Source organism: Eschrichtius robustus, chromosome X (assembly GCF_028021215.1).
Source record: "Eschrichtius robustus isolate mEscRob2 chromosome X, mEscRob2.pri, whole genome shotgun sequence".
NCBI lineage: Eukaryota > Metazoa > Chordata > Mammalia > Artiodactyla > Eschrichtiidae > Eschrichtius > Eschrichtius robustus.
Window position 1 is genome coordinate 17,049,469 of NC_090845.1, and position 27,497 is coordinate 17,076,965.

Genomic DNA, 27,497 nt, shown 5'->3' on the forward strand with positions numbered 1-27,497 from the left:
AAAGTGTCCTGGGAAACCTGAAAAAGGTTAATTCCCTGGTATCTGGGTGAAGGTCCTAAGGCCTTAGTCCTGCATTCCCAGCAAGGACAAGGCAATTCGATACATAGAGATAAATAGACAGACAGAGATATACACACACACATACACTGCTTGCAGAAGCACCAAGATTTTTCTACAATGACATTCACTTCAGTGTTTATGATGAATGGAAACAACATAAATGTCCAGTGACAGCGCACCGGCTAGATAAACGCTCGTATATTCCCAGGCTAGAACTCTAGGCAGCCATTCACTGTGACGTGACGGAAGGATGTGTAATGACAGGGGGAAGGTGTACAATGTAAGGGGGAAATGCAACTTCTAAAGCCACGTGTTCTGTGTGATCCCATTTTTGAAGAAATAAAGGATATACAGCAAGAGGTTAACAGTTCTTAGCTTGGGGGAGCAGGATTACTTACTTATTCTATTACTTTCTTCTTTATGCATTTCGTGCTTCAAATTTGGTACAATAAATGTGTTACAGGTTTCTAATAAGAAACAAAGTTATTCAAAATGACCCAAACAAAAACTTCTATGGGTTATCTGGAGCGTTCTGACTGTTGTCTCCTGCATGACCAGGTGCCTCGTATGTTTAAAACCCATCTCCTAAAGGTCTGTGCGGGGTTCCGTGGAGGGATGCCAAGGACGGGGCTTTGAGAGAAAAAGGCTGGGCCACTGCCAAGTGCTGTATAGTGGCAGATCCCTTTCTTTTGCTTTTTTTTTTTTTTTAAGTAAAGTTCTCTTTTGCTCACAGACCAAACCAGCCTTGCTCTCCTTTCCCACCAGAAAACATGCCATTTTGTTCTTACCAATTTCATTTCGGGTTCAAACAAGAATCAGTCTGGAAGGAGAGAGAAGGAAAGTGGGACTAGGGGTTCCCCACCTCGCTGGCAGATACACAGAGAACAAAAAGAAAGAAACATTGCTTGATTCCAGAAGACTCTCAAATCACTTCTGGTCAGCAGCGTATCTCATGACCTCCCTCTCCCAGCGTGTCCTCGAATCAGCTGCTTGCAGAACAGTCCTTAGCTAGAGTCCCCGATCTTTCCTGCCTTCCAGCTGTCAGGAAGCGAGGAGGCACTTACGGACGTCAGGGACTGGGACGGAGGCCTCCTCCCCGTGGCTTTTGGTCTGCTCGTGGTTGGGTGACTGAGCTTCTCAGTAGATGACACCACGGAATCAAACCCTTCTAGGTCTAAAACAAAAGTAAAACAGATTTTTTAAAGAGCATCAACAGGAGTAAGGGAAGGTTCTTATAACATGCCATAAGCACCTCTTTTCCTTAATAATCATCCTTTAGGTCTGGATTACGCTTCATCATTTATGAAGGCTGTTTACATCCTTTGGTTATCCCATCAACGTGATTCAAACTGAATGAAAGAAATCACCTCCTCCTCCGTCTAACAAGCTATTAGGGAGGAAAGAGAAACGTGATTCTTCTTTCCCCCTTCAACAGTCAACAGCTATATTCATACATCTTTAAAAGCTACAGAAAGAGGAGTAAAGGAGGAATCCTCTTTCTTCCACAAATCCAAGTCCATTTTGGTAGATAAAACATTCTTGCAGTCACAATACAATAAGCAGTTATCTCAAGGTACAATATCCTTGTGCAAGTGAATGCTGGTCGTTGATTCCAGAAGACAAGAGAGGGCAGCCTCCTTCTCTGGCTGTACAGCAATACTCTGACCATCACCCTACCATTAGATTCTTAACCCCCTGGAGACGGAGAGCAAGCTTCTGTTTCTCCAGATGACTCACAGAGCCCCGCACCATTCTGTTTCCAGAAGCATCGCTCAATGGAGAAAATATCTTCTTCAGTCATCAGTCTGCTCACTCACTCACTCCATTATGACTGAGCAACTACTCTGTGCCACACACAGAGCTAGATACTAAGGCTACCCCAGTGAGCACAGCAGAAACGAGCCTGTCCTCAGAGAGCTCCCAGCTCTGTGACTGACATCTCAGATGAACGGAGCATATTTCAGCCAGATCGTCACTGCACCTGGCATGTGTCCAGGAGGAAGGCCTTTGCCTTCACTTTGCCACCTCCTTCAACAAATGATCAGGCCAAGGGAGTCACCTGGTGCTACAGAGTTCTGGGGATTTACAAACCAAGTGTAGATCTGTGTATGACGCACAGAGGGATGGCTGGCAGATAGGGGGAGACCCTGAGACTCATTACTGCTGGTGAATGGGGACACGCCATCTCTTCCTGACAGGGAGACTGCTTCATTCGCCATGCCAGGCGCTGCCTTCCCAAACCATTCCCATCCTCCCTCCTAACAGAGCCCCGGTTTTGTTTCAGGACAATGTGCCCAGCAGAGGCACGTCTGGTCTAAGCCAATGATGGCAATCCTGTTCCTCTTTGCCAGTGATTGGTTTAGAGGTAGCCACGTAGCCCAATTTGGATCACTGAGAAATAAAAGGAAGTCTACTGAGAGCCACTGGGAAAGAGATTTCCTCTCTGTCTAGAGAGAGGCAAGTGAGGCGAAGGTCATTTGTGTTGCTGCTTCCTCTTCCCTCCTGCTTGGGAAGCTGTTGTGTAAGAATAGGATGCCTGGAGCTGTGGATAGGCTTAGTGCCCTTATAAGAAGAGAAAGAGACTAGTGCCCCCTCACCCCCTCCACCATTTGAGGATACAGCAAGAAGACAGTGCCTGTGAACCCGGAAGAGGGCCCTCAACAGACACGGCATCTGCTGGTGCCTTGAACTTGGCCTTCACAGCCTCCAGGACTGTAGGAAATACATGTCCGCTGTTTAAGTTCTGTTATGACAGACCTGGCAGACCAAGACAGGCATGAATTCTGAGCTAGGTTGTCTGGGTTCAACTCCCAGCTCCACCACTAGCCGCCACCTGTGTATCTGGCACGTTTCTAGCCTCTTCCTGTTACTTCTTGCAGCAGTAGTTTTCAGCCTTTTTCCTGCCATTGTGCAAATGACTAACCCATGAGATGGATGCTCTTGGAGATCTTGAGGATAGCAGAGCAAAACAAATGGAAAGAGCTTGGGTGACTGACCGCCCCAATGAGCCACTCACCAACCCTGAATGACCAAGTGTCCAGGCTTCTCACCGTGTGAAATGAATAGCCCCCTGTTATTTCAGCTAATTTTAGTCAGATATTCTTTATTTGCAACTGAAAATATCTTAAACTGCCATAATTGCAAATATGCTGGCTCGGGACAGAAAAGATAAAAATGATGTGTGTTTTTTTTCCCTCCTTATTTTGGGGAGAGCTCTTTTGTTGAGGGTTATCATACAGGGTCTGGCTGTGTGACAGCTTTCTTCTATTAATGAACAGTCAGGTGTTGCCTGCAAACTACTTCCTTTAGTGGAAATATGCAAAACCAAGCACAAGTCACTGGCCAGGACAAACCATTACATTACACCTGGGATTATATTACATGACTTTATTTCAGCACCTGGTGAATGAATAATTATTCAACATGAACTCATTTTATCAAGGCAAAGCAACTGTAACCAAAGGTTAACTCTCTGAAGAGACAGCACAAGAAAAGTATCAGTGGTGCTCTGAGGCCGAGGAGCCAATCAGCACCCAGCGCCAGAGCGAGGCTCCTGAAAAATGCCCCATCTGGCCAGCCAGCTCAGAGAGGCTCGGGGCGGGCCTCTCTAGAGCCCGTTCACTGGCCTGACCCTCTCAGGAGCCTTCCCTTTAAGAGAATCTTATTTTCCTAAAAGATTCCCCTTGAGACCCCACCCCAGGACTCACCTTTACCAATTCCATGTTGTTTGAAATCGAAATTCCCAGTTACACACTTGGATTGATGCCAAAAGCCATTATCTGACATTAATGTCCCCCCAATTAATTTTTTAAAATCGACTTTTCTCTGATTACAGAAGTAATATGTGCACAATGCATAATTTTTAAAAGCCATAAAATGGTAACAACAAAACAAAGTCAACTATAATCTTGCCACACGGAGACGAGTACTATTAGTATTTTGGTATATTTCCCTTCAGGCTTTTTTCTATAAATAGATAGCCTAGTTCACATGATATATAGCATTTCATTCTGCTTATTTCACTAAACATTATATGCCATGACGCTAAAAATCCTTCATAAATATTTTGATTGTTGTAGAATCTTCTATTGCATTGCAATTCATGATTTAGTGAATCAATCCCCTATCGTTGGGTAATTGTTTTCAAATCATTCCCCCTCTCTCTGTTGTTGTTGTTTTTTTTTTAATTAAGGAAAAGTGCTGCACAAATATCCTTGCATGCACTCTACATCCGGTGAGTTTAGCGGGTTCCCCTGCTGGGCCCTGGAAGTAGGAATAAGGCCCAGGGCAGGGAGGTCTGCCGGTGGGGAGGTGGGCGTGAGGGGGCTGGAGGACATGAAGCACACGGGGCGGGGGAGGGGGTGTGCCAGTGCTGAGGGCCTTGGCTGGGCGCTGCCAGGGGCTGAGGCCGACCACCTAGGTCATGGCTCCATCCTGGAAACAGAAGCCAGCTCAGGAGGCAAAACCGGAGCAGGCTGAAGTGATGAAAGAACAATTAAAGGCCTGCTGGCTCCGGTTCTCCACCTTGGCTGCAGAGTGGAGCCACCTGGACAATTAAAAAAAAAAAAGGCTCCTGCCTGGGTCCCACCCTGGGACTGACTGGATTAGTCAGGGGCGCCGTCTAGGGCAGGGCAGGCTCTCCGTCTCCCCAGGTTTATTAGTTTGTTAGTAGCAGCCACGTGCAGAAGCGCTGCTCCGGAAGAGGCTGGGGGATGGGGAGGGACACGCCAGGACTTGACCACGCGGAGGAGAGGAGAGGGCGCCGGGGCCGAGGGCCATCGGGTGAGCAGCAGGTGTCCCAGGGCCGGGCCCGGTGAGGCATCGGCAGCAAGGCTCCTCACAGGGTGGGTCCCCTGCCGACCTGGTGTGTGAGCAACAGAGGCAATCAAGTGGCAACCAAAGGCTTGGGTGACCACTGGTGACGAGTCAGAAACACGGCGGCTGGAGTGAGAAGGAGGCACTCGAGGGGGCCGAGCATGCAGAGCGGGGCGGGGGAGGGGAGCGGATGGGATGGCCGCAGGCCCCCCTTAAGATGGACTCAGCACATCCCCTGGTGTGCGGGGACAGACAAGGTCGCACCCAGGAGACTTCTGCTGGACTCCATCCATCTGGGCTCCCTCCCCACCCTCCTGGGCCCCCTGAAATAGGGAAGTCCCAGGGGGAGCTGAGGGTTTGACCACGTGTGAGACAGGGGTCTCTCCTAAATCACACTTTCGAAATGACTCAGAGGTGGCCTGGTGTCTGTGTGACGCACTTAGACTGTGAGCCCCAGGAGGGCAGGGACCCATCTTTGCGCTCTCATAGTCTAGCGCCTTCCTGGGGCAAACATGCTTGACATTCTGTGAATGAAGGAACAAATGAACAAGCCCACGAATGAACCAACTCTCTCAAGAAAGAACTCTGATTGCAGGCGTGCAGCTGCAAAACAGAGGTGACTGCTAGCGGGCAGTGAGGCAGCAGCTTCGGGGTGGAAGGCAGCCTTCTATGCCAGGGCTGCAGAGAAAGCCTGGCTGGCCCAGTTCGTTTTACTGGCTGAGGTCTGCACTAAAAAGCCCTGCACATGCTGAAGCCTGGCCGCACTCAGCGAGCACACTCAACCAGAGTCTCCATGACAGATGGCCCAGAAGACTGCCTCATCTCTGTCACTCAAGAGTAAGAGGAGAGGGACTTCCCTGGTGGTGCAGTGGTTGGGAATCCGCCTGCCAGTGCAGGGGACACGGGTTCGAGCCCTGGTCCGGGAGGATCCCACATGCCGCGGAGCAATGAAGCCCGTGCACCACAACTACTGAGCCTGTGCTCTAGAGCCTGCAAGCCACAACTACTGAGCCTGTGCTCTAGAGCCCGCGAGCCGCAACTACTGAGCCTGGGTGCTGCAGCTGCCGGGGCTCGTGCTCTGTGGCGGCAGAGGCCACTGCAGTGGGAGGCCTGCGCAAGGCAGCGAGGAGTGGCCCCCTGGCTCACCGCAACTAGAGAAAGCCCGCGTGCAGCAACAAAGACCCAACACAGCCATAAATAAATAAATGAATGAATGAATAAGTAAGTAAGTAAACAAATAAATGAATAAAAGAGTAAGAAGAGGGCCGAGTCCTGCAGGGGAGCCGCACTCTTAACCTCCTCATGCAGACTCAGCTACATTGAACTTTCTACATTTGAGCTCAGAAAAAACACTTTTGGGAAACAACAGACAAAACCAAAGTGCCGGAAAGAAAAAGACACACCAAGGATGAGGTCACTTGATGAAAAGGGAACCTCAGACCTTGAACTTCGACTCACTTCTGCTTTCTGACAGCGAAGGGGGAAACTCTTCAGCACTGTAACGTAAATTTTCAGTGGCACAGAGCATGCTCTCATGACTGTGGTCGCAGTAGCTGAGATTAAGGCAGAATTTCCATGACTAACCCGTTGTGGTGCAAAGAAAATGTCCCAATTTTCATGGTAGTTTTGAAATGAATCAGGCTGAAACTTGATATGAGCTTTCTCGCCTGGCTAGGAATTTTTCCCTTTAATAAAAAATGGTTTTAATGCCCATAAGCCAATCCAAAACTCTGAAGTGGAAAATCTTGGGTATTTTTTAAAAGTTAGTTTCATAAGGATGAGAGGCCCTTGGCTTTTCTGATACTTGGAAGACAAACCCTCTACAGACATACAGGGATAATTCATGTTGGACACGGAGTCAGCTTGGAAAGGCCTTTGACTCTTCATGGCACACAGAGTTGCCCATTTTCCATGAATTTCAGTCACAGCCTATTTAGTTCAATTAGAAAATGTGGGCTCATTTTCCATCAATGGGAGGGATGGTACCAGTGACCACAGGTGACCTAAGACACATCCACTGAAAACCAGGAGAAGAAATAGTCAAAAGTCTGAGATGGGCCAGCTGTCACCAAAGGAACTGTTTGTGAGCTCCTAAATGGCTCTGTTTATTTATTGTAGTTCGCTGCTCTGGGCTTGAGAACGAGTCCTAGAATGGAAGTTTCCTACATTTGAAGCCTGGCATTGTCGCTCCCTCCCAATATCTCTGGAAACCACCTCATCTCCTGCATGTCTCTGTCAAGGATCATTAAGTCTGCTAGAACTTCTTGCTTGGAACCACTGTAATGGATTTCTCACTCCAAGTCCTGTACCACTCCACAGGCTGGCTACCACCAGAGAGCCAGCTACCACCAGAGACCGTAAAGTGCAGACCTGAGCACGTCCCGTCACTGCTTCAAGTCCTTCCTGAGTGCCAACGAAATCCCAGTGCCTTAGCATGGCCAACACACCTCTGTCCCTTGGGTGACTTCCTCCTCTCCCCTCCCCCTCCTTTCCTCCCTTCCCCTGGAGACATCAAGGCTTGGCTTGGCAACTAAGACCTCTTCCAAGAATGCAGCCTGCACCCTAAAACTGACCTGAGCACTCCCTAGACACTCATCACACCAATCTCCGCATTTAGCACCCTGAACTAACAGTCTTTGCTGACCTATCTGTCTCCCTTACCCGCCAGGGAAGAAGCCGTGGCTCTTACCTCTGTTTTTCCCAGGCCTAGCATCATACCTGGCTTGCAGTGAGTGTTCAATAAATGATTATTGAATAAATGAACAAACAACCTTTCTGGGCTTCAGTTTTCCCACCAGAAAAAAAGGAGAGAGTTATCTGAGCTATCAGCTTTGCAGGGTTATTCTTTTGTAAATGAGAGATTATGTGAAAACCCTTTCAAATCACGCAGGTAGAATTTTGTTTTCAGACACCATTGATGGAGTTGTGGGATTTGGGAGCAGAGATTTAAGAGCAAGGCTAACTGTTAAAAAAAAAAAACCCGTGAACAAAATTTTTTTTTTAAGATTTAAGATGACAAAACCCTAAACCCACAGGGCCGCAGGTACCTTCTCTACAATGAAGAAGCATCTCAAGGTAGTCTGGACAGGAGGAAATCTCGCCCTGCATGTAAATCCTTTGACTAGCGTGGAAAACCTGTGCAGACTACAAAGATGGGCCCATTATTAGGGGTCAGTGAACACCTGTGTTAGCTGAGTCACCAACTGAAAAATTCTCATTTGAGCAATGATTAGATTCTGCAGGAAAATAAGCCCTCCAAAATGTGTATGGATATAGCAGATTTGCTGCTGCGTTTTCATTTATCAATCAGGCGTGAAGTTTTCAAGACACAAGCTGCTGGGAGTAAACAAGTTTGGGCTACCGGTCGGCCACCCGACCGCTCCACCCTTCGCACGTGCGTGCTCATTCAATCCTCACAAAAACCCATGCCGCGCAGGCTACTCTATTCCACAGAGGGAGAGATGGAAGGTCAGAGGTTAGACAACTTGAACAAGGTCACAATCAGAAAATGGCAGGGCCCACACTCAGATTCATGCTGGTGGAATTCTTTCCACTACAGAGCACTGGACAGACAGCAGGAACATCTGATCTTCCTTCTTATCCAACTGATAGTGAATTCTGAGAATTGTTTCTACATCAATAACAAGAAAAGATGCCAGGAAATGTAGTGTGTGTGTGTGTGTGTGTGTGTATGTGTGTGCGCGTGTGTGAAGAAACCACTCTATGTTCTGATAACAAGCTGCCTTTGTTCTATTTTATTAAAATGTGTTTTTAAAAGGACCAAAAAGGGGGTTGGCTTCTTTAAAGAAATCTCTGGCAAGAAATGTAAGGTGTTAGGCAAGTAAAGGAGGAATGTTTGGCGATTCAGTACAAAGCAACTTTTACATGGAAACTTGTAGCTCAAGAATAAGAGAGGGAGATAGAGTTTATTTACTCATTCACTTAGTCAAACATTTATTAAATATCTACTGTGTGCCAGGCATAGTGAAAGTTCTGAGAATAAAAGTACAATCGCTTTACATCAGCACTATCCATTAAAACTTGCTGTGAAAGATCCTTTTTGACCCACTTCCTAGAGAAATGGAAATTAAAAAAAATAAACAAATGGGACCTAATGAAACTTAAAAGCTTTTGCATAGCAAAGGAAGCCATAAACAAGATGAAAAGACAGCCTACAGAATGGGAGAAAATATTTGCAAACGAAGCAACTGACAAAGGATTAATCTCCAAAATTTACAAGCAGCTCATGCAGCTCAATATCAAAAAAAACAAACAACCCAATCCAAAAATGGGCAGAAGACCTAAATAGACATTTCTCCAAAGAAGATATACAGATGGCCAACAAACACATGAAAGGGTGCTCAACACCACTAATCATTAGAGAAATGCAAATCAAAACTACAATGAGGTATCACCTCACACCAGTCAGAATGGCCATCATCAAAAAATCTACAAACAATAAATGCTGGAGAGGGTGTGGAGAAAAGGGAACCCTCTTGCACTGTTGGTGGGAATGTAAATTGATACAGCCACTATGGAGAACAGTAGGGAGGTTCCTCAAAAAACTAAACATACAACTACCATATGACCCAGCAATCCTACTACTGGGCATATACCCTGAGAAAACCATAATTCAAAAAGCGTCAAGTACCACAATGTTCATTGCAGCACTATTTACAATAGCCAGGACATGGAAGCAACCTAAGTGTCCACTGACAGATGAATGGATAAAGAAGATGTGGCACATATATACAATGGGATATTACTCAGCCATAAAAAGAGACGGAATTGAGTTATTTGTAGTGAGGTGGATGGACCTAGAGTCTGTCATACAGAGTGAAGTAAGTCAGAAAGAGAAAAACAAATACAGTATGCTAACACATATATATGGAATCTAAAAAAAAAAAAGGTTCTGAAGAACCTAGGGGCAGGACAGGAATGAAGACGCAGACATAGAGAATGGACTTGAGGACACGGGGAGGGGGAAGGGTAAGCTGGGACGAAGTGAGAGAGTGGCATGGACATATATACACTACCAAATGTAAAATAGATAGCTAGTGGGAAGCAGCCGCATAGCACAGGGAGATCAGCTCGGTGCTTTGTGACCACCTAGAGGGGTGGGATATGGAGGGTGGGAGGGAGACGCAAGAGGGAGGAGATATGGGGATATATGTGTATGTATAGCTGATTCACTTTGTTATACAGCAAAAACTAACACAACACTGTAAAGCAATTATACTCCAATAAAGATGTTAAAAAAAAAAAACTTGCTGTGATGACGGAACCAGCTATATCTGTACTATCCAATATGGTACCACTGGCCCCATGTGGCTACTGAGCACACGGAATACAGCTAAGTGTGATGATTTAAATTAAATTAAATTTAAATAGCCACATGGGGCTAGTGGCAATGAAGATCTCTAACGTGATCCTACATCACACTATTTCTTCTCATATATGCTCCGTTGCTTCATTCAGCCCATATTTCCTAAGTGAGTCCTATGAGCCAGGCTCTGGGCTAGGCAAGGGGGGGGGGATGCAGGGATGAACAAAACAGCCATGGTCCCTGCCCCACGGAGCTCAGAGCCCCCTGAGAGGGACAGAATTTTACAGACATAATTACAAATTCTGCTAGCTACTACAAGAGACAGGTAAAAGATGAAATTAGCAATGATAGCATGGTGACCTAATTTAGATCAGCGGAAGGGTTCTGGGAAGGGGGTGGGGCACATCCTACTGAAGTCTAGCGCTGAGAAGTGAAGAGCTTCACGTGCATCCATAGCAAGCAGTATTAAGGGGGGAAAAGTAACATTTCACTTTTGCATTCATTTTTTTTCTGATATTGGCTACTCATTTTTTTTATAACATCTTTTTTATAGTAATTTTTTTTAATAGTAATCTTTTATTTATTTATTTATTTTTATATTTATTTTTGGCTGTGTTGGGTCTTCGTTTCTGTGCGTGGGCTTTCTCCAGTTGCAGCAAGCGGGGGGCCACTCTTCATCGCGGTGCGCGGGCCTCTTCACTATCGCAGCCTCTCCTGTTGTGGAGCACAGGCTCCAGACGCGCAGGCTCAGCAGTTGTGGCTCACGGGCCTAGTTGCTCCGCGGCATGTGGGATCCTCCCAGACCAAGGCTCGAACCCATGTCCCCTGCATTAGCAGGCAGATTCTCAACTACTGCGCCACCAGGGAAGCCCCTATAACATCTTTATTGGAGAATAATTGCTTTACAATGGTATGTTAATTTCTGCTGTATAACAAAGTGAATCAGCTATACATACACATATATCCCCATATCTCCTCCCTCTTGCGTCTCCCTCCCACCCTCCCCATCCCACCCCTCTAGGTGGTCACAAAGCACCGAGCTGATCTCCCTGTGCTATGCGGCTGCTTCCCACTAGCTATTTTACATTTGGTAGCGTATATATGTCCATGCCACTCTCTCACTTCGCCCCAGCTTACCCTTCCCCCTCCCCATGTCCTCAAGTCCATTCTCTACATCTGCGTCCTTATTCCTGTCCTGCCCCTAGGTTCTTCAGAACCTTTTTTTTTTTTAGATTCCATATATATGTGTCAGCGTACTGTATTTGTTTTTCTCTTTCTGACTTACTTCACTCTGTATGACAGACTCTAGGTCCATCCACCTCACTACAATTAACTCAATTTTGTTTCTTTTTATGGCTGAGTAATATTCCATTGTATATATGTGCCACATCTTCTTTATCCATTCATCTGATGATGGACACTTAGGTTGCTTCCATGTCCTGGCTACTGTAAATAGTGCTGCAATGAACACTGTGGTTCATGACTTTTTGAATTATGGTTTTCTCAGGGTATATGCCCAGTAGTGGGATTGCTGGGTCATATGGTAGTTGTATTTTTAGTTTCTTGAGGAGCCTCCCTACTGTTCTCCATAGTGGCTGTATCAACTTACATTCCCACCAACAGTGCAACAGGGCTCCCTTTTCTCCACACCCTCTCCAGCATTTATTGTTGTAGATTTTTTGATGATGGCCATTCTGACTGGTGTGAGGTGATACCTCATTGTAGTTTTGATTTGCATTTCTCTAATGATTAGTGATGCTGAGCATCCTTTCATAAACATTGCTCACTACAGGCCCAAATTTGCTGTTGAAAATGATTTAGTAAATAAATAATGTATTTATTAGAAATCAGACTTACGCTATCATTCACAGGAATGTAAATAGGCACAGCCTTTTTGTAATGCCATTTGGCAATATCTATCACAAAATGTAAATGTGTACACCTTCAGATATTCCGCTTCTAGAAGTTAACCCACAGCAATGTTTGTGTACGTACAGAATGACATATTTATGAGGCCAGTGGTGTTCGAACTGCTTACCAGTGTACCTCCTAAAATAAATTTAAAAAACTATGTACTCCCCCCCACAGGTTAAGTTGACATCTAAAATTTTACACAAGTTTTAGTCACAAAGGATATAATTTCTGCTATATTCTAAATATTGATATTTTAAAATATAACTATTGCTGTCTTGAATATATTCAATATAAATTTGAATACCACAGCAATTTAATGACCGCCGCCATGCACTTTTAAAAAATCATTAATAAGCTTTTCTCTAACAGTTGGAAATTCTGAGTCATTCCTTTCCCTCTTTGAATTCATATTTCCATCATACTTCCACCGCTGAATTTTATTCTAATGTAATGTTTTATGCTTTTGTTAATTTTGTCCGTTGTTAATTTTTTCATCTTTTTCTGCTATAAGAACATGTATATAAATTGAAAATTATAACTTTTTCATTTCCTGAAATCATAAGGCTCTAGGTGTAAAAATTACTTTTTTCTGGGTTGAGTTATCCTTACAATTATTATTACTATGCAAATGATCAAAACATATGTATACACACACTACTCATTTTGATAAGGAATTTAATAGCATAACAAAGTAGAATTTTATTGGGCTTCTCCCACAATCACTTTATTTGTATTTGTATGACTCATCACCAGAATGACACGGTTTGGTATCGATTCTATTCCTATTTTTCATTTTATGGATGTAAGTGCCAAGAAACTTTGTTAACACAAAAATAAGTAGATAGGAATGGAAAGAATTTTGTTATCACAATGTCACTTAATTCTGTGAAGTCCTTCCAAGTTACATACCAAAAATCAGACAGTGGTCTAGCATCATCAAGAACTATTTTTAACTATCTATCAATGAACAACTCAGTGGATGCCTCCTTCAATTTTGATAGAAGCAAAGAATTAGAAACCAACCGACTTGTAAAAGAAGTTTTTGTCCAGTCAATTGAGTCTTTCAGTTTCTCAAGTCTAACACCAATCTCAGAATTGTCTCTGAGTTTGCACCAGGGGTTTTTATACCCCTGGAGTGGGCAAGAGATTGGCTGTGCCGTGTGAGGTGGGAGAGGGTGAATGGGAAAGGGGAGTGAGAAAGGAAAAGCAGCATGGCACCAGGGCTCTCAGGAGATGAGTCTGAAGAAAGAGCACATAAGAAGATGAGGCACTGTCCGTGGCCTGGGAAGTCTCCATGGTCCCCCAAGGTTCATGTCGTCCTATTTGCAGATCACTGTCCTAGGGTGATCTTTGCAGCATTGCTCCTAGTGAATTGGTTACAGTAGAGTCATGCAATGGAATATCATGTAGCCTTTAAAAGTATAAGGTTGACCTACGTGACTTATGTGGAAAGATGTCAAACATACATTATTTAGTACAAAAGAACAAGTGTGGACTAGAACTGTATTGTATTAACACGATCACATTTTTAAAACATCCAACCATCCATCCATCCATCCATCCATCCATCCATCCAACCATCCATCCATCCATCCATCCAACCATCCATCCATCCAACCATCCATCCATCCATCCATCCATCCATCCATCCATCCATCCATCCATCCATCCAGCCAACCATCCATCCATCCAACCATCCATCCATCCATCCATCCATCCATCCATCCATCCATCCATCCATCCAACCACCCATCCATCCAACCACCCATCCATCCATCCATCCATCCAACCATCCATCCATCCATCCATCCATCCATCCATCCATCCATCCATCCATCCATCCATCCAACCATCCATCCATCCAACCATCCATCCATCCAACCATCCATCCATCCATCCATCCATCCATCCATCCATCCATCCATCCAACCACCCATCCATCCATCCCTCCATCCATCCATCCATCCATCCAACCATCCATCCATCCATCCATCCATCCATCCATCCATCCATCCATCCATCCAACCATCCATCCATCCATTCAGTCACAGAAAGACTTCTAAAGGTGTGTACAACAAATTAACAGTGATTACCTCAGGGAGAGGCTGAGATACCAGGGGACTTTCACTTTCTAACTTCCTGAGTTCTTTCATTTTTTGAAAGTGAGCACCTTTTCCCTTTGTAATTGGGGGGTGGGGAGCAGCTCTTTAATATAAAAAGCCAACTGAGCAAATCATATGAAACGATATCCGATACAGCTGTCAAAATCTCAGCTGATTTATGTTACGTGTTCAAGAACTTTCCTATTTTCCAAGAACAGTAGTCACGGTAAGAATGTAGGTTGATACTTGGTTCTTCTCTCTATCCGAACTGCAGCTGTACCAACTACAACTCAGAAAGCGCCTGTTTTGTCTCAGCCACGCCACACCATGTCTATATTTTACAACAATCCTCTGAGGTAGGTGGGCATTAGTAACTAACCCTGTCATAAAGAAGAGGAAAATGGAGCTCAGAGTCACTCAACCTGGACTGCAGAGCTAGGAATTCAAATCCGAAGCCACCCCAAGAACTGGTATGCATTCATGACAAAGTTATCCCCAACGCATACATAAAGTGCCAAGAAAAAGAAGGTCAACATTGCTAGTCTCCCAGTAAGCCAAATGTGTTCAATTTTTAAATTGGAGATTATATCCTTTCTAGCAGGCAATGGCATTTGTTTTTTAAAATGTGCTTCATTAGTAAAATAAAAACCAGCAGTCCCTCAAATTAAAAGGCTTTTTTTTGGGGGGGGGGGATTGGGGGTAAGTGAGTCTGTGAAATTCCAAAGATCGTGAACCACCTCAGGAGAAAGGACTCACGCCTGGGGAGGTGGAGAGTGCCACTACAGGTCATCGGGAAGCTAAATAAAGATTCTCTGGCTTGAAATCAGGCCTCCCTGTTCACTGACACCTCATCTTTAGCTTGTCACCACCAGATCCAGTTTCCTTCTAATGGGGCCCCCAACCTCACTCCAGAAGTGCTCATCACTTTCCTCATTTAATGAACCAAAGGCAGTGGGAAGCAGAGTGGGCTGAGGTTCCCAGACCACGCCCTAGCAAGAGTCCATGGCTAGAAGGAGTCTGAGAACTCAACTTTCCTCCTTCAGAAAGGGCAGTTTGTCTACAATGCTGTTAGTATGACAAAGGGGTACTTGAGCATGGTTTCCTGGCAGGTTGTGTATCCCTCTGGATATTTACAAGTCAAAGAGAAGCCATAACAGGGCTCTGCCAATCCCTGAATCCACAGCCAGTGGGTGGAGGGGGCATCAAAGGCCAAGTAAATGCCACGTGCAACCTGAGAGCTGACTGTCACCTGTTCCCTTCTTGCTTCCACATTCATTCGCAGCTCAGAGGCCTCAGCGGGGCACACTGCGGATGTAACACAGGTTACTACATACGTCTCTTTGCTGTGTATAGACTACTTTGAACCCACTAGGTGTCCCTCTGCATTTGTATTCTTAAAGCTGAAAATGGTCTCAGAGTGTAGCAAAAGCAGAAGTGTTTAAGCAGCTGGGCTGAACGAAGAATGCCACGGCCCTGACCACAGAGAGGGAGGCGACCAAGATACCAGGGGAGGGCACACCACCCCTGCACACAGGTGAGCTTCTGGGGCTGGCCACAAGTCCACACAGCTAGCGGGCACTGTGACCCTCTCCAAGCCAAGACCCATCTGAAGGATGCTTGCTGCACACCCAAATGCCCCCCACCCAATCTCACCAGTCACTCGCTCTTGCTCAGGGCAGGCTGATGGCTGTGGGTGGCTTGGGCAGGATGGCACTGTTCGCTCTCTGTGTTTTAGAATAATTCACACCCCCAGATACATCACTCCCAGGAGGTTATGCAACACTTATGATCGTCAGCCCCACTTGGATCTGTTTAACCTCCACCTGTGTTTCTACAGTTGTCATGAAACTTTTCTTTCTGGCACTTTGAATGTTTACTGCTTTTGTGCTTATTGGATGTGATGGGGTAGAAGTAGTTTGTGGAACCCATCAAAACTAAGCACGAACCTAATCAATGCGACAGACTGCCAAAGGCCAGGATTGCCCTGCTGGGGGCCAAGCAGGCAGAGGTGAGCACCTCAGTTTTGGTCTGGACCGATGTTTCTAACTGTGAAGATCTGTCAGTGGAACCCGGACAGATCAGACTCTTGGAAGTGCTGAGAAGGACAAGGGCTTGCCATCAACCCATCTTCTCTAAGACTGTGAGGTGATTTGGAAACCAATGCTGCTGGCCAGATTGACCTCGTTTACTCAGCACAAACCTAGGCTGTGAGCCCTAAGAATCTTAAGTGAGAGGTCGGGAACCAGGGGAAGGGGCACTGGATGGGGAGGCCCAGGCAGAGAACCTCTTCTGAGCCAAGGCTAAGTCCTGAAGGGCGGGGAGGAAACCAAAACCGGTCAGAGGGACTGACTAGGTTCAAGACCCAGCAATCACAAGCTCAACCTGTTTCACTTCCTTGGTATAAAGCATTTGACCCTAAGCACAATCTCTTTTGCTATCACCACACTTGAGAAATGCATAGTGCTTCTCAAATCATCCTGATACAAACTGAAGTTTGGTCATGACTGGTGTCCCTGGATAGGAGCCAGAGCTCCACACATGCACACCCCACAGCCTCATGTGCAGATTCGATGGTGACACAGCAGGGACCACATCTTCATCTCCTCTGCACGGGTAACGCCAGCCACCTTCCTGATCCCAAAGACCATGTCTGAAGGTCACTGGCAAAGGGACACTGTCTGTAAGAGTGAGCTGTGGCTCTCAGATGAAAGCTCTCACGTCAGAGCAACTAACCCCAAGAGAGCCGAGAGGTGCGGCTTGTTCACACACACGCTCAGCCAGCAGTCCTTCTGGAACACTCCAAATGTCACCCATGGTGTTCTTTAAGACAGGCAGGACACAGTATATGTTGTCCTATTAAACCCGAGAAATTGCTCAATGACCTGAAATGTTACAAGGCCCAGTAACTGGCTGTCTAATTCCAAAAGGGGAAATTTAAAACATAAAAACGGGGACAGGAAAACCAACAGCCCAAAGCCTAGGATCTAACTCTTCCCCTGAAATCTGTCCAAGAAATCCCAAGAAATGGTTTCTTATGGTAAAAGGCAGAAATTTCAAATAAGTTAAAAATTTAATCACTTGTTTATAGAGGTTTGGTGTCATATTGACAAAAATTTTGTGTTACTGGTCACTATTAAATTGCTTTATACTATATACAGTCTTAAGCTTTACCACACAGATTTCTAATTTAGCATTGATTAAATTTCATGTTTGTTGTTGTCCTTTCATTTAATATCCATTTAAACACTGGGTATTAAATCTTGGCAGAGTATCTAATCCCAAACATAACACCCTTTCTGTATGAAAATCAGATGCAAATGATATCATTTTTTTCTAGGGCAAGGAGAAAGAGGATGAGCATTCTCTCAAAGGTCGTGGCAACTCCCTTGGTCCGTGCTTAGGTGAATAACTTAAATATATTTACTTTTTTGTATATAAACTCACCAGTTTCCAAAAGCTCTGAAACCATTTTCACACTACGTTTTATAGAGATTCTCAGGAAATTAGATGGGCCATCCCAGGACCACAAGGCTGCACTCAGTTGAGGGGACGCTGTCCCTAGCCCAGCTGTTCCTAACTCACCACTGGATTCTTGGCACTGACTGGGCTTCCTCAACTTCAGTGCTACTGACAGTGGCACCGGATCAGTCTTTGCTGCAGGGGCTGCCCTGTGTATTGTAAAATGTTTAACAGCATTTCTGGTCTCCACCCACTAGACGCCAGCAGCATCCCCACTCCCACCTCCACCCCCAATTTGGGACAATCAAAAATGTCTCCAGACATTGTCAAATGTCCCCTGGGGAGAATGGTTGAGAACCACTGATATAGACCAACCTCATATACTGGAAAATTTGGGCTCCACGGGTCAGGGGGAACTAGACTAGTTCAAATCCAACTCTGTGATTTACCAGTTGGTTAACCTTGCCCAAATTACCTGACTTTCTTCATTCCCTGTCCAGTCCCTGTAAAACGAGAGACATGACACCTCCCTCACAGGGCTGGTGATGATGAGAAATATATAAAATATACCAAACGTCTAGTAGGCACCCAGTGACTATTAGTTCCTTCTTTCCTTTTGCTTGCTCGCTCCCATTGCTATGATTTCACCACTATAACCTCAGGACAACAGTAGAGGGAGATGAAGAGAGGGAGCGTATGCTCTTCACTGCACTGGAGGAATGATTCTAACACTAGGACGTTATACCCACAGTTATGTTACTCAGAAGGAACTGTCACAAATTGTACCTCAAAGAGGAATCAAAGATTATAAAGGCCTGTTATACGCCCAAATATTCCTAGAAAGCACTCCTAAGTCTTCCAAACGCTTTGTGATTATTCTATCACCATAGCTGTGACGATACGTATCAATGCCCAGGTGGGCCCCAATTTAAGAAAACTGTGTAAGACAATACACTTGTTTAACACCTTGAAGGAACTTACTTGTATTACAAAAGGATTCCACTACAAGCTTTTAGAGAGCTTCCTTAACACATCTAAAACATAATCCTATCTATAAAAGATTGGTTTATAGACAACTCAGAAATACCAACATAGTGGCTATTAAATAAATATACAAAGCTGTTTTATAAAGTGAGGCAAAGGTGTGTATACCTTTTTTTGACATTGAGACCTCAAAGTGAATGCTCAGAAAATTTCAATTAGCGCTCTTTTCTTTTCAATAGCTTTACTGAAGTATAATTTAGATACCGTAAAGTTCATCCATTTCAAGAGAACAACTTAATTAATTTTTAGTATTTACAGAGTCGTGCAACCATCAGCACAATCCAGCTTTAGAAACTTTCCAGCACCCCACCCAAAATCAATTAGCTCTTAATAGCATTCCCAGGGCACAGGTACGGAAGTGCTTTTACATTTCCTGGTCTGAATGAACCACAGGCCCAGAGGCATCGGTGAGAGATCCGAGGACAAGTTGAAGTTTGTCTTCAAAGCTTCCAAACCAGTTCCACATCCTAAGACCATAGACTGTAAAGCTGGTAATACTTGGCCCCAAACTGACTGGCATGTGAAGTGTGGGTCTGTGGGGTCAGTTGAAAAGATAGAGGGGAAATCAGCTTCCTCAAGTGAACAGGGGTGGTGTCCATGTAAAGAGATGGAAGTGGGAAAGGTATGATGAGATTTGAATAGAATGGAAAACAAGAGTCAAAACAAAGAAGGCAAGCAACTGAGGAGGAATGAGAAGGACTTTTTTTTGAAGTCAATTAGTTGAAACTAGACAGCTCAGTTCCCAGGCTGCTTCGCACCTGGAGACCTGTTGCTATGTGCTTTAGTGTGAAAGGAACAGAAAATCTCCGTAGCATTGAAATGTAACAATAAATCCCACCATGCCATGGGAACTACAATATACTACATAATAAAAGTAAATGTTATGGCACTTGACTTCGCGGCCTCTAATCTCCCATTCAATCGGAACAGAGATTCTTCCGTCAGCAAGAGAAAACCAGACAATTTAATTTTCATTTCTATTCATGTGCAGGCCTGTGTTGGAGCTCATCCATGTTTCCTATTATGTTACTTGAAATATGGCCGCATAGTTTGATACAAACAGTATCTCAAACTGACATCAACAAGTTAGCTTTGGACCAACTGATTTCATTCTAAATTATCTCGGGCTGACAGATGCTGGTAGTTGCCCACACGAGATCTGAAAAAGCCATGTTCTCTAATTTAATATGATAATAATTTAAAATTATAGCTTTATTAAGAGGAAACACAGATTTATTTATAGCTAACAACGATGATTTCCAATGGCTTTCAAGGCTGTATTCTGTTATTCGCGGTGGCCCGCATTTGGACAGCTTCAATTGTCTGAATCACTAACAAAACATTCTGGTACAAATAATTTCCTTCTTGATTCAAAACAATGAACAAATGCTACAAAAGCAGATATACAAAAGCAGCCCTGAAGAGAGCCAGCCCCTTGGCAATGTCCTAATCTTGACCGACCCATCTGCAAAGAACATTTCTGCATCTGGACCTAAGACACTTTGCTTAAAATCCTCTCCTCCGTTGGCCCCTGTGATGTTGCAAGAGCCCACTTTTCCCTTAGATGAGGGCTTTGCACAAGGTTTAGTCTTGAGTTCTAGGTCCTTCTTTCTCTTTTCTCATGGTAAGGATTTTATTTATCTTCTTGACTTTATCACTTTTAAGCAAACAACAACATTAATAATAAGCATCTCATCAACTGATTTTACATAATTCTGGAAGACAAGGTGAGGAAGCTTAGAGAGACGTTAGAACTCTTTATAGAGAAAGAAGCTGAAGCTCAGAGAGTTGGTGTAAGTTACAGAAGGTCACCCAGCCAGGAAGCAGCAGAATCAACAGCACTCAAACCCAGGTCTGCAGACGCCAAGCTCTGCCCGCCTCTCCGGCCTCAGCCTCCACCTTCAAGTCCTCACCCAGCACTGACGTGGGATGTCCAACCAAATCTCAATGTCAACATGCTTAAATTCATCACGTTTCCCCCCAAACCAGTTCCTCCTCCGGATATGCTTATTTCTACCCAAGTCATTTCCCCTCCACCAATCAGTCACCCAACCCTAAAACCTCAGAGCTAACAAATCATTCTCTCCTCCTCCCCACTCCCAAATCCCATCTGTTCCCGAGGACCAGCGATCATTCCCTCGCATTGCTGCTTGCGCAGCTACCCCTTGTTTCACCATCCTCTTCTGAGCAGCTCCACTCTGGCTCCCTCTCACTACCTCTCAGGCGAACTATCAAATAACCTGACTCCCTGACACCCACCTTCCCTTCATCTGATTGGTCCCACAAAGCTCCATCACTTATTATCTGAATTTTTAGACCCGATCATGTCACTTCAGTGTCAACCATCAACAGCTCCCGCTGCCTGCAGAAAAAATTACAAATCCATCCCTCTCAAACTCAATCCAGCCCCGACTTACATTTCCGGGTCAGCACCACCCCTCCACGTCAGCGCAAGCTCTCTGCCGCAGCCAGGCCGACCTATGCTCAGGTATCAGCCCTCCCCCTGTGATTTCCCTGCCTGCTTCTGCCTCTGCCTCTGCCTCTGCCTCTGCCTCTGCCTCTGCCTCTACCGAAGCGAATCCAACTTCCAGATCCAGGTAAGTCTGTCCCCCTTCATGGAGCCTGCCCTGACATCCTGGGCACCAAGGAGCAGCCCCAACTCTGATCAGTCTTACTTTCTACCACTCCGTCAGCATTTAGATAGACCGTCAGTGTTACACGTTCCATTTGCCGTCTTAGGGGCCGCAACAGACCCAAAGCCCCTGGAAAGCAGGGCCTGTGTATGAGTAGTATAACCTTGCACTTGAGCAGTAGGTACTCAAGGACTTAGTGGTTGCTTACCAGGCTGCCAGTCATCATTTCTGGCAATGCAAATAATACATACATTAAATTATTAGCTTCAGGAATTATAGTCTTCTGGGATTAATGTCTTCTTGGCAAAATGAGAGTGAGCCAAACCTCAGCATCTCTTTCTGGGCGCCCAGACACATACACAGTATGAACAGCTTCCATAGGCTAACCCTCCCCCATCAATGTCCCCAACGTTTCCAAACTAGCTTGTCAGACTGCAAAACCTTGGATTAGTATTTTGGTGACAGCCACCTCAGCCATCTCCAGACCCAAAGAAAACAAGGCTCAGAGGCCAACGCTCTTCACAAGCAAGGCACAGCCCTGTGCATCCTGGAGGTGGGTGACACCTCCCTTCCTGTGCGGGGCCCCGTGTGACCCTCACTGTCACTTCGCCAACGGTCCAGCCTGCCTTAAAATGGGGCCCAAATGTTGAACCACAGCAGTAAAACCAGAACTTAATCAGGCTCATTCTGATGATTCCTTCCCATTCACAGCCAATCGCTGCTCTGCTCTTCTCTGCCCTTTAACCAAGTCCAAAGCTACAGCAGGCTAGTGTTTCTATTATTATTGCATCAGTCCAAGCTGTCAGAAGCTCCTGGTCATGCTTCCTGACTGGGCTTCTCAAAGGCTAAGTGAGGATGTAAAACAGTTTCTGGAACCAGGGCAAATACTTTTGGTATTTACGGTCACGACATATCCTACTCCCAAGCTGTCATAAGATCAGACCAGAGACTGCAGGTCAGCAGTTGCAAAGATGCAACTCTATTAGCAGGTTCAGAAGAAAACTGCACCCAGAAAAAAGTAACCCCAGGTGATAAGAACGCTCATGTTGGGCGCCCTAGTGAGCGTTCTCTTACAAGGCCTGCCAACTGTCGGACATTTGTTTCTAAACTGAGCGGCCAATGCAAATCATGCTGGAACCTTCCATGTCAAATCAATCCTTGATAGTGGCTGCCAGAGATTAGGGAAGAGGAGGGGGGGGGGTGGGACGTGTGGTTAGTGGTTATAAAAAGGCAACATGATGGATCCTAGCAGTGAGGGAAATATTCTGTATCTTGACTGTGGCGGCGGATACACAAACCTACACATGTGACCAAACTGCAGAGAACTAAAGACACATAAGTACCACTACAACTGAGGAGTCTGGTGGGGTGTATCAACGTCAATATCCTGCTTATGACCTTGCACTACAGTTCATAAGATGCTACTGCTGGAAGAAACCGGGCAAAGGGTATGAGGTTCTCTCTGCACTGTTTCTTACAACTGCATGTGAATCTCTACTTATTTCAAAATAAAAAAATTTAACTTATGAAAGGCAAAGTCCAAAATGTATCCCTCTGTGTCATGTAGAATATGAGAGAGTGCTAACTTCTGACCATGACAGGTACAAACAAAAGATGTAAAGCTGAAAGAAATGGGGTCCCTGAATCTGGATTTCTTAAAAGGGCTGCCACCCCGTCAGACCAACAGAGGCCTCAACCAGCACGCACTTGACCGCACTCCACCCACGCACATCCCCCCAAAGCCCTCTGCCTTGTTTACCCACGGACTCGAGGTACCCTCCCATCTGTCACGTGGTGGTATCTTGACCTCGGGAAAACTCACGTTCGGAACTAAGTGGCAATTACCGCACCAAAGCTCATTTTTAACTCAAAGTCAAAACACTCAGTGCTGTGTCTACAGTGAATTCTGCTATGCTGTATGTCCACCCATTCACCTTTTTAGACTAAATACATAAATTGCTGGAAAATATGAATATAAGTGCTAATGCCCACTTCTCCAAAAGGTCTGTTCAGCATTTCTTTTCGTTAGACCTTGCAAGGAATTTTTCCTAAGGCCGGGGAGAGTAAAAATCCCAGGCGTTCTGTTTTAACGTGGAAATCACCATCACTTCCCATCTTTACAAGACTGCGACATCTAAAACCAACTGAGGGTTGTTAGCCTTGCATTTAAATGGCTGTGTTAGTTCTCATCAGGCTGGTGGAAGGGGCAAACCAAGCTCTGTGGTTCTTTTAAAGTTTTGCAAAGAGAAGCGAGAATGCTCTCCTTACTCACCGATGTCATTGCTGCGGTCCGAGAGGTCCTTGTCCAGGATGCCAGATATCGAACTGCCCGCCAAGTCGATCTTTGGACCGTCACCCCTACATTAAAGACACAAGTCCGGGCATTTAATAATTGGCGTGTGTCCTTGCCATTTTGTCAGCTTTCTCGCTGCACACAAGTTAAGGAGTGTGCTGCATGGGGGATGGGTCACACTGTCGCCTCGGGGTGACCAGCGGGAGCTGACAAGCTGTCTAGCCACATGGGCCTTGGTGCAAACCGGCCGACAGACTGGAGGCCTCCTCTCCCACACACATTTTCAGAGATGGCTATTTTAATAACGACTGTTCAGCAATGCACCTTCAGCCACAAACCCTCCTGTTGGTCCACAGGGCACGACGTAGGGCCCGCTCCTGCCCCATGGCCAAATAAGCACCAGCGAACGATAACCAGGAGCTTCCCTTTTAAGGAGCCAGGAATTTAGCCAATGTTGCTTGTCAAAGGTCGGCTACTTTTAACCTTGAGAAAAAGGGTTTCTGGCCTGGAGCGGAGGCATCAGCCAGGCTGTTGACAGGCACAAGGTGTCAAGTTGAGATCTGGCAGCCTGAAAGCTGGCGCTGGGGCATGGGCCTGTAAAATTAGACAGCTGTTGGGTGGGTGGCCCTGTGCCCATCAGGACACGAGAGACTTCCCTCTCTATCTGGGCTAGGAGCAGCCCTTTGGGATGATGGGGACAGGCCCCCAAGACGATGAGAGAAGCAGCCCACTCATGCGTGGGCAGAAGGTTCCTCCAAATCCCTCCAAACGGGCAGCTCTGTGGACCCTTTCAGGCGGATGAGCCCTGAACAAGATTATCCAAGGTCTGTGATGGCAAGTGAAATAGGAAAAGATCCTTGCCCTTAAGATGAGAGATTCTTGTCCATAAAATGAGAGGGAGAAGCCAAGTAGTTGTTCCCGGGAAAGCAACAGAAATAGTCCATCTCATAGCCCCCCTGTGCTCACCAGGCAGCCAAACCACACAACGAGTAACAGATTTATTCCAGGAGCACTTGTCAAATACCCACCACGCTGGGGGTGATGAGTGGGCCAAGCCAGGTCGTACCTACTCTGCAGGGTCTCGTGGTCTAAATGGGAGAAAGAGACAGACAGACAAGCCGGAGCCCACACGGCACAGGCTGGGTAAGATACAGGCACATCCAGGTCTTAAGGGAATCAAGAACTGGGTCAAGACACAGATCTGCGGGGCGGGCTGGGAGCACACAGAGGAGGCGGCATTACAGTTGGGCCTTGGAGGAAAAGGGACAGAGGACATATCAGTAAGAGGCATGACAGAGCAAGGACCCAAGGGTAGGTGGGAGTGCCCAGTGTGGCCAGGCTAAAGTCTGAGATCCTCACAGAGCAGTGAGAGGAGAAAGGTTGGCAAAGGTCAGACGGTGCTGGGCTGAGTCCCTCGGGGTTCAGTTTGTCCTGGAGGCAATGGGGACAGAGGAAAGCTGAAGCTGGCGACCTGTAAACCTGGAGGTAAGGGGCAGACTTCTGGGTTCCCCACCCAAGAAGGGGTGATGGGGGTGGCGTTCAGCGAGACATGTGTATCCTTGTGACAGTGGAGAAGGCCCAGTAGACAGAGGTTGGCTTCCCTCAGCTCCCAAGTGAACAAGACTGACTCTTAACCTCAAGCACCCTCGGCCAGAAGACAAGCAGAGGTGAGAACTCCAGGGAACCAGGGCTGGGCCGAATGGCTTAGTCTCCACCAAGAGAAAGTACAGCTCTAAGACTGTGTATGTGCCTTAGGAGACTGCCTCACCTCAACCTCCCAAGGCTGTGGGACCCCCGGGCCAAGTTTCCGTAGCAGACCCCCTCTCCACCCCCACCCCCCCCACCGGCTACCAAAGCTCAGGCCCCACGGGGCACACTCCCTTGGACAGACACCGAGCCAACAGGAGTGGCAGGATTAAGGATGTTTATTTCAAAACACTTTATTGGCAGGGCCCGAGCATCTGCTAATTTGAATGTAAACTTCTGAATCAAATGTTTTAGAAATGTGGTATTATTAGTAAGAAAGCATTTTCTTTTTTTTTTTTTTTTATTCTTTAAATTTTTGGCTGCACTGGGTCTTCGTTGCTGCACGTGGGCTTTCTCTAGTTGCGGCGAGTGGGGACTACTCTTCGTTGCGGTGCGAGGGCTTCTCATTGCGATTGCTTCTCTTGTTGTGGAGCACGGGCTCTAGGCGCGTGGGCTTCAGTAGTTGTGGCACGCGGGCTCAGTAGTTGCGGCTCGCGGGCTCCAGAGCGCAGGCTCAGTAGTTGTGGCGCACGGGCTTAGTTGCTCCGCGGCATGTGGGATCTTCCCGGACCGGGGCTCGAACCCGTGTCCCCTGCACTGGCAGGCAGATTCTTAACCACTGTGCCACCAGGGAAGCCCAGCATTTTCATTTTTAAAAGTTCTTGAGGGCTCTTAATCTTATTACTTGGTATCTACAGAGCCTGAAAGATTTGGGGCTGTCATCTTCCCGACTCAGAGACTGAACTCAAGTTATACTCACAGCCAGACAGCTCTGTCCTTTTGGGAACACACCAAGGATTAAAATTTACGAAAACACATGTTCTGTCCAGGGAGAGAGGTCACTCAGGCAAAGAAAGTCCAGTTAATTCCACTGACCTTTTTTTTGGCCAAAGGTGAGGATGGTTGGAGGTGACACCCTGGTGGGCAGCTGGGGAGAATGTCATTTGCGGGGGTGGGGGGTTGGAGGTGCGGATGGGGGAAGGAGCTTTGCACGTCAGTGAACCATGTGTATCTCAGAACAACTCGGCTGCTTCTGAACATGTGGCTTATTCGTGCATTTTGGTAACTGTGGATCTTGGAGCTACCAGTTCCCTCTTTGGTTTGATACCTGGAAGCTTCTAGTCCAATGTGAGCCTCTCTCTCTCGATGGGGGCCGTAGAGAACTCTATGCCCATTGCGTTGCTCATCCGATCTTGGGCTGTATTACTTTTCTGCCCTTATTTCCCCTTTATTGTCACTCTTAACTATTTTATTCTTTTATATGCATTTTTGAAAGTTACCTCCAAGCCTTTAGGGAACAGGGCAAGGTAAAAAGAAGTAATTTTTAAGAACAGGGTGTATATCAATAGTATTTAAAACGTTCATCTGGGGGTCTACGCTAAAGAGATAGCCTGAAATACCCAAATGGGTTTTGCGGATCAAGATGTTTATCACAGCATTATTTGTAATAAAGAAAAATTGAAAAGAACTGGAGTCTTTCATAAATAGGGGAACAGTTGAATAACCTATGATATTTTATGGACTTTTATACAGCCGTTAAAATGATACATATAAACAGTTCATGACAACAGGGACAGATGCTTATGTTACAATGTCAAGGCGACAAATACAAGTTAAAAATGACAATGACATACACCTCACTGCACATGCACCCACATGCCCTTCTGATATATTAGGAAGAGGGATTTTTTTTTTTTAAGGCTAGAAGAACATGTATTTATAGTGGTTATTCCTGGGGAGTCTGATGGGTGATTTCTAGCACCAGCCCAGCACCTGGTACATGTCAGGAGCTCAAAAATACTTGTAGAATTAATGAACATTTGCCTTTTTTCTGAAATGGGAATGCATTATGTATTTATAATAACTGCATTATTCCCTAAAGACATAAAGTTGTATGACATTCAGTATGATCGCACCTATGTAAAACCGATGAAAAACAAACCAAAATATACACAGGAAAAAGATGGGCAAGAAACAGCCCAAAATGTTAATAGCAGTTGTCTCTGGGATAAGCCTATAGGTAAATTTTTCATTCCTTTTAAAGTTCACTCTTTTTTTTTAAAACTTCACTTTTAATAACAGAGATTTGTACAATTCAGGCAGCT

General features: G+C 45.7%; 1 protein-coding gene across 4 annotated transcripts in view; it reads right to left on the minus strand.

Moving 5' to 3' along the window:
* The window catches only part of SH3KBP1 (SH3 domain containing kinase binding protein 1), a 336,298-nt gene that overhangs the window by 12,163 nt on the left and 296,638 nt on the right, over window positions 1–27,497 (minus strand). For all 4 annotated transcript variants that reach the window (XM_068533267.1, XM_068533269.1, XM_068533268.1 and 1 more), the window contains 2 exons: window positions 23,626–23,711; window positions 1,125–1,234 (listed from right to left, as the gene is read on the minus strand). In XM_068533267.1, the coding sequence (XP_068389368.1) occupies window positions 1,125–1,234; window positions 23,626–23,711 (196 nt within the window). The remainder of the gene's footprint in view (window positions 1–1,124; window positions 1,235–23,625; window positions 23,712–27,497) is intronic.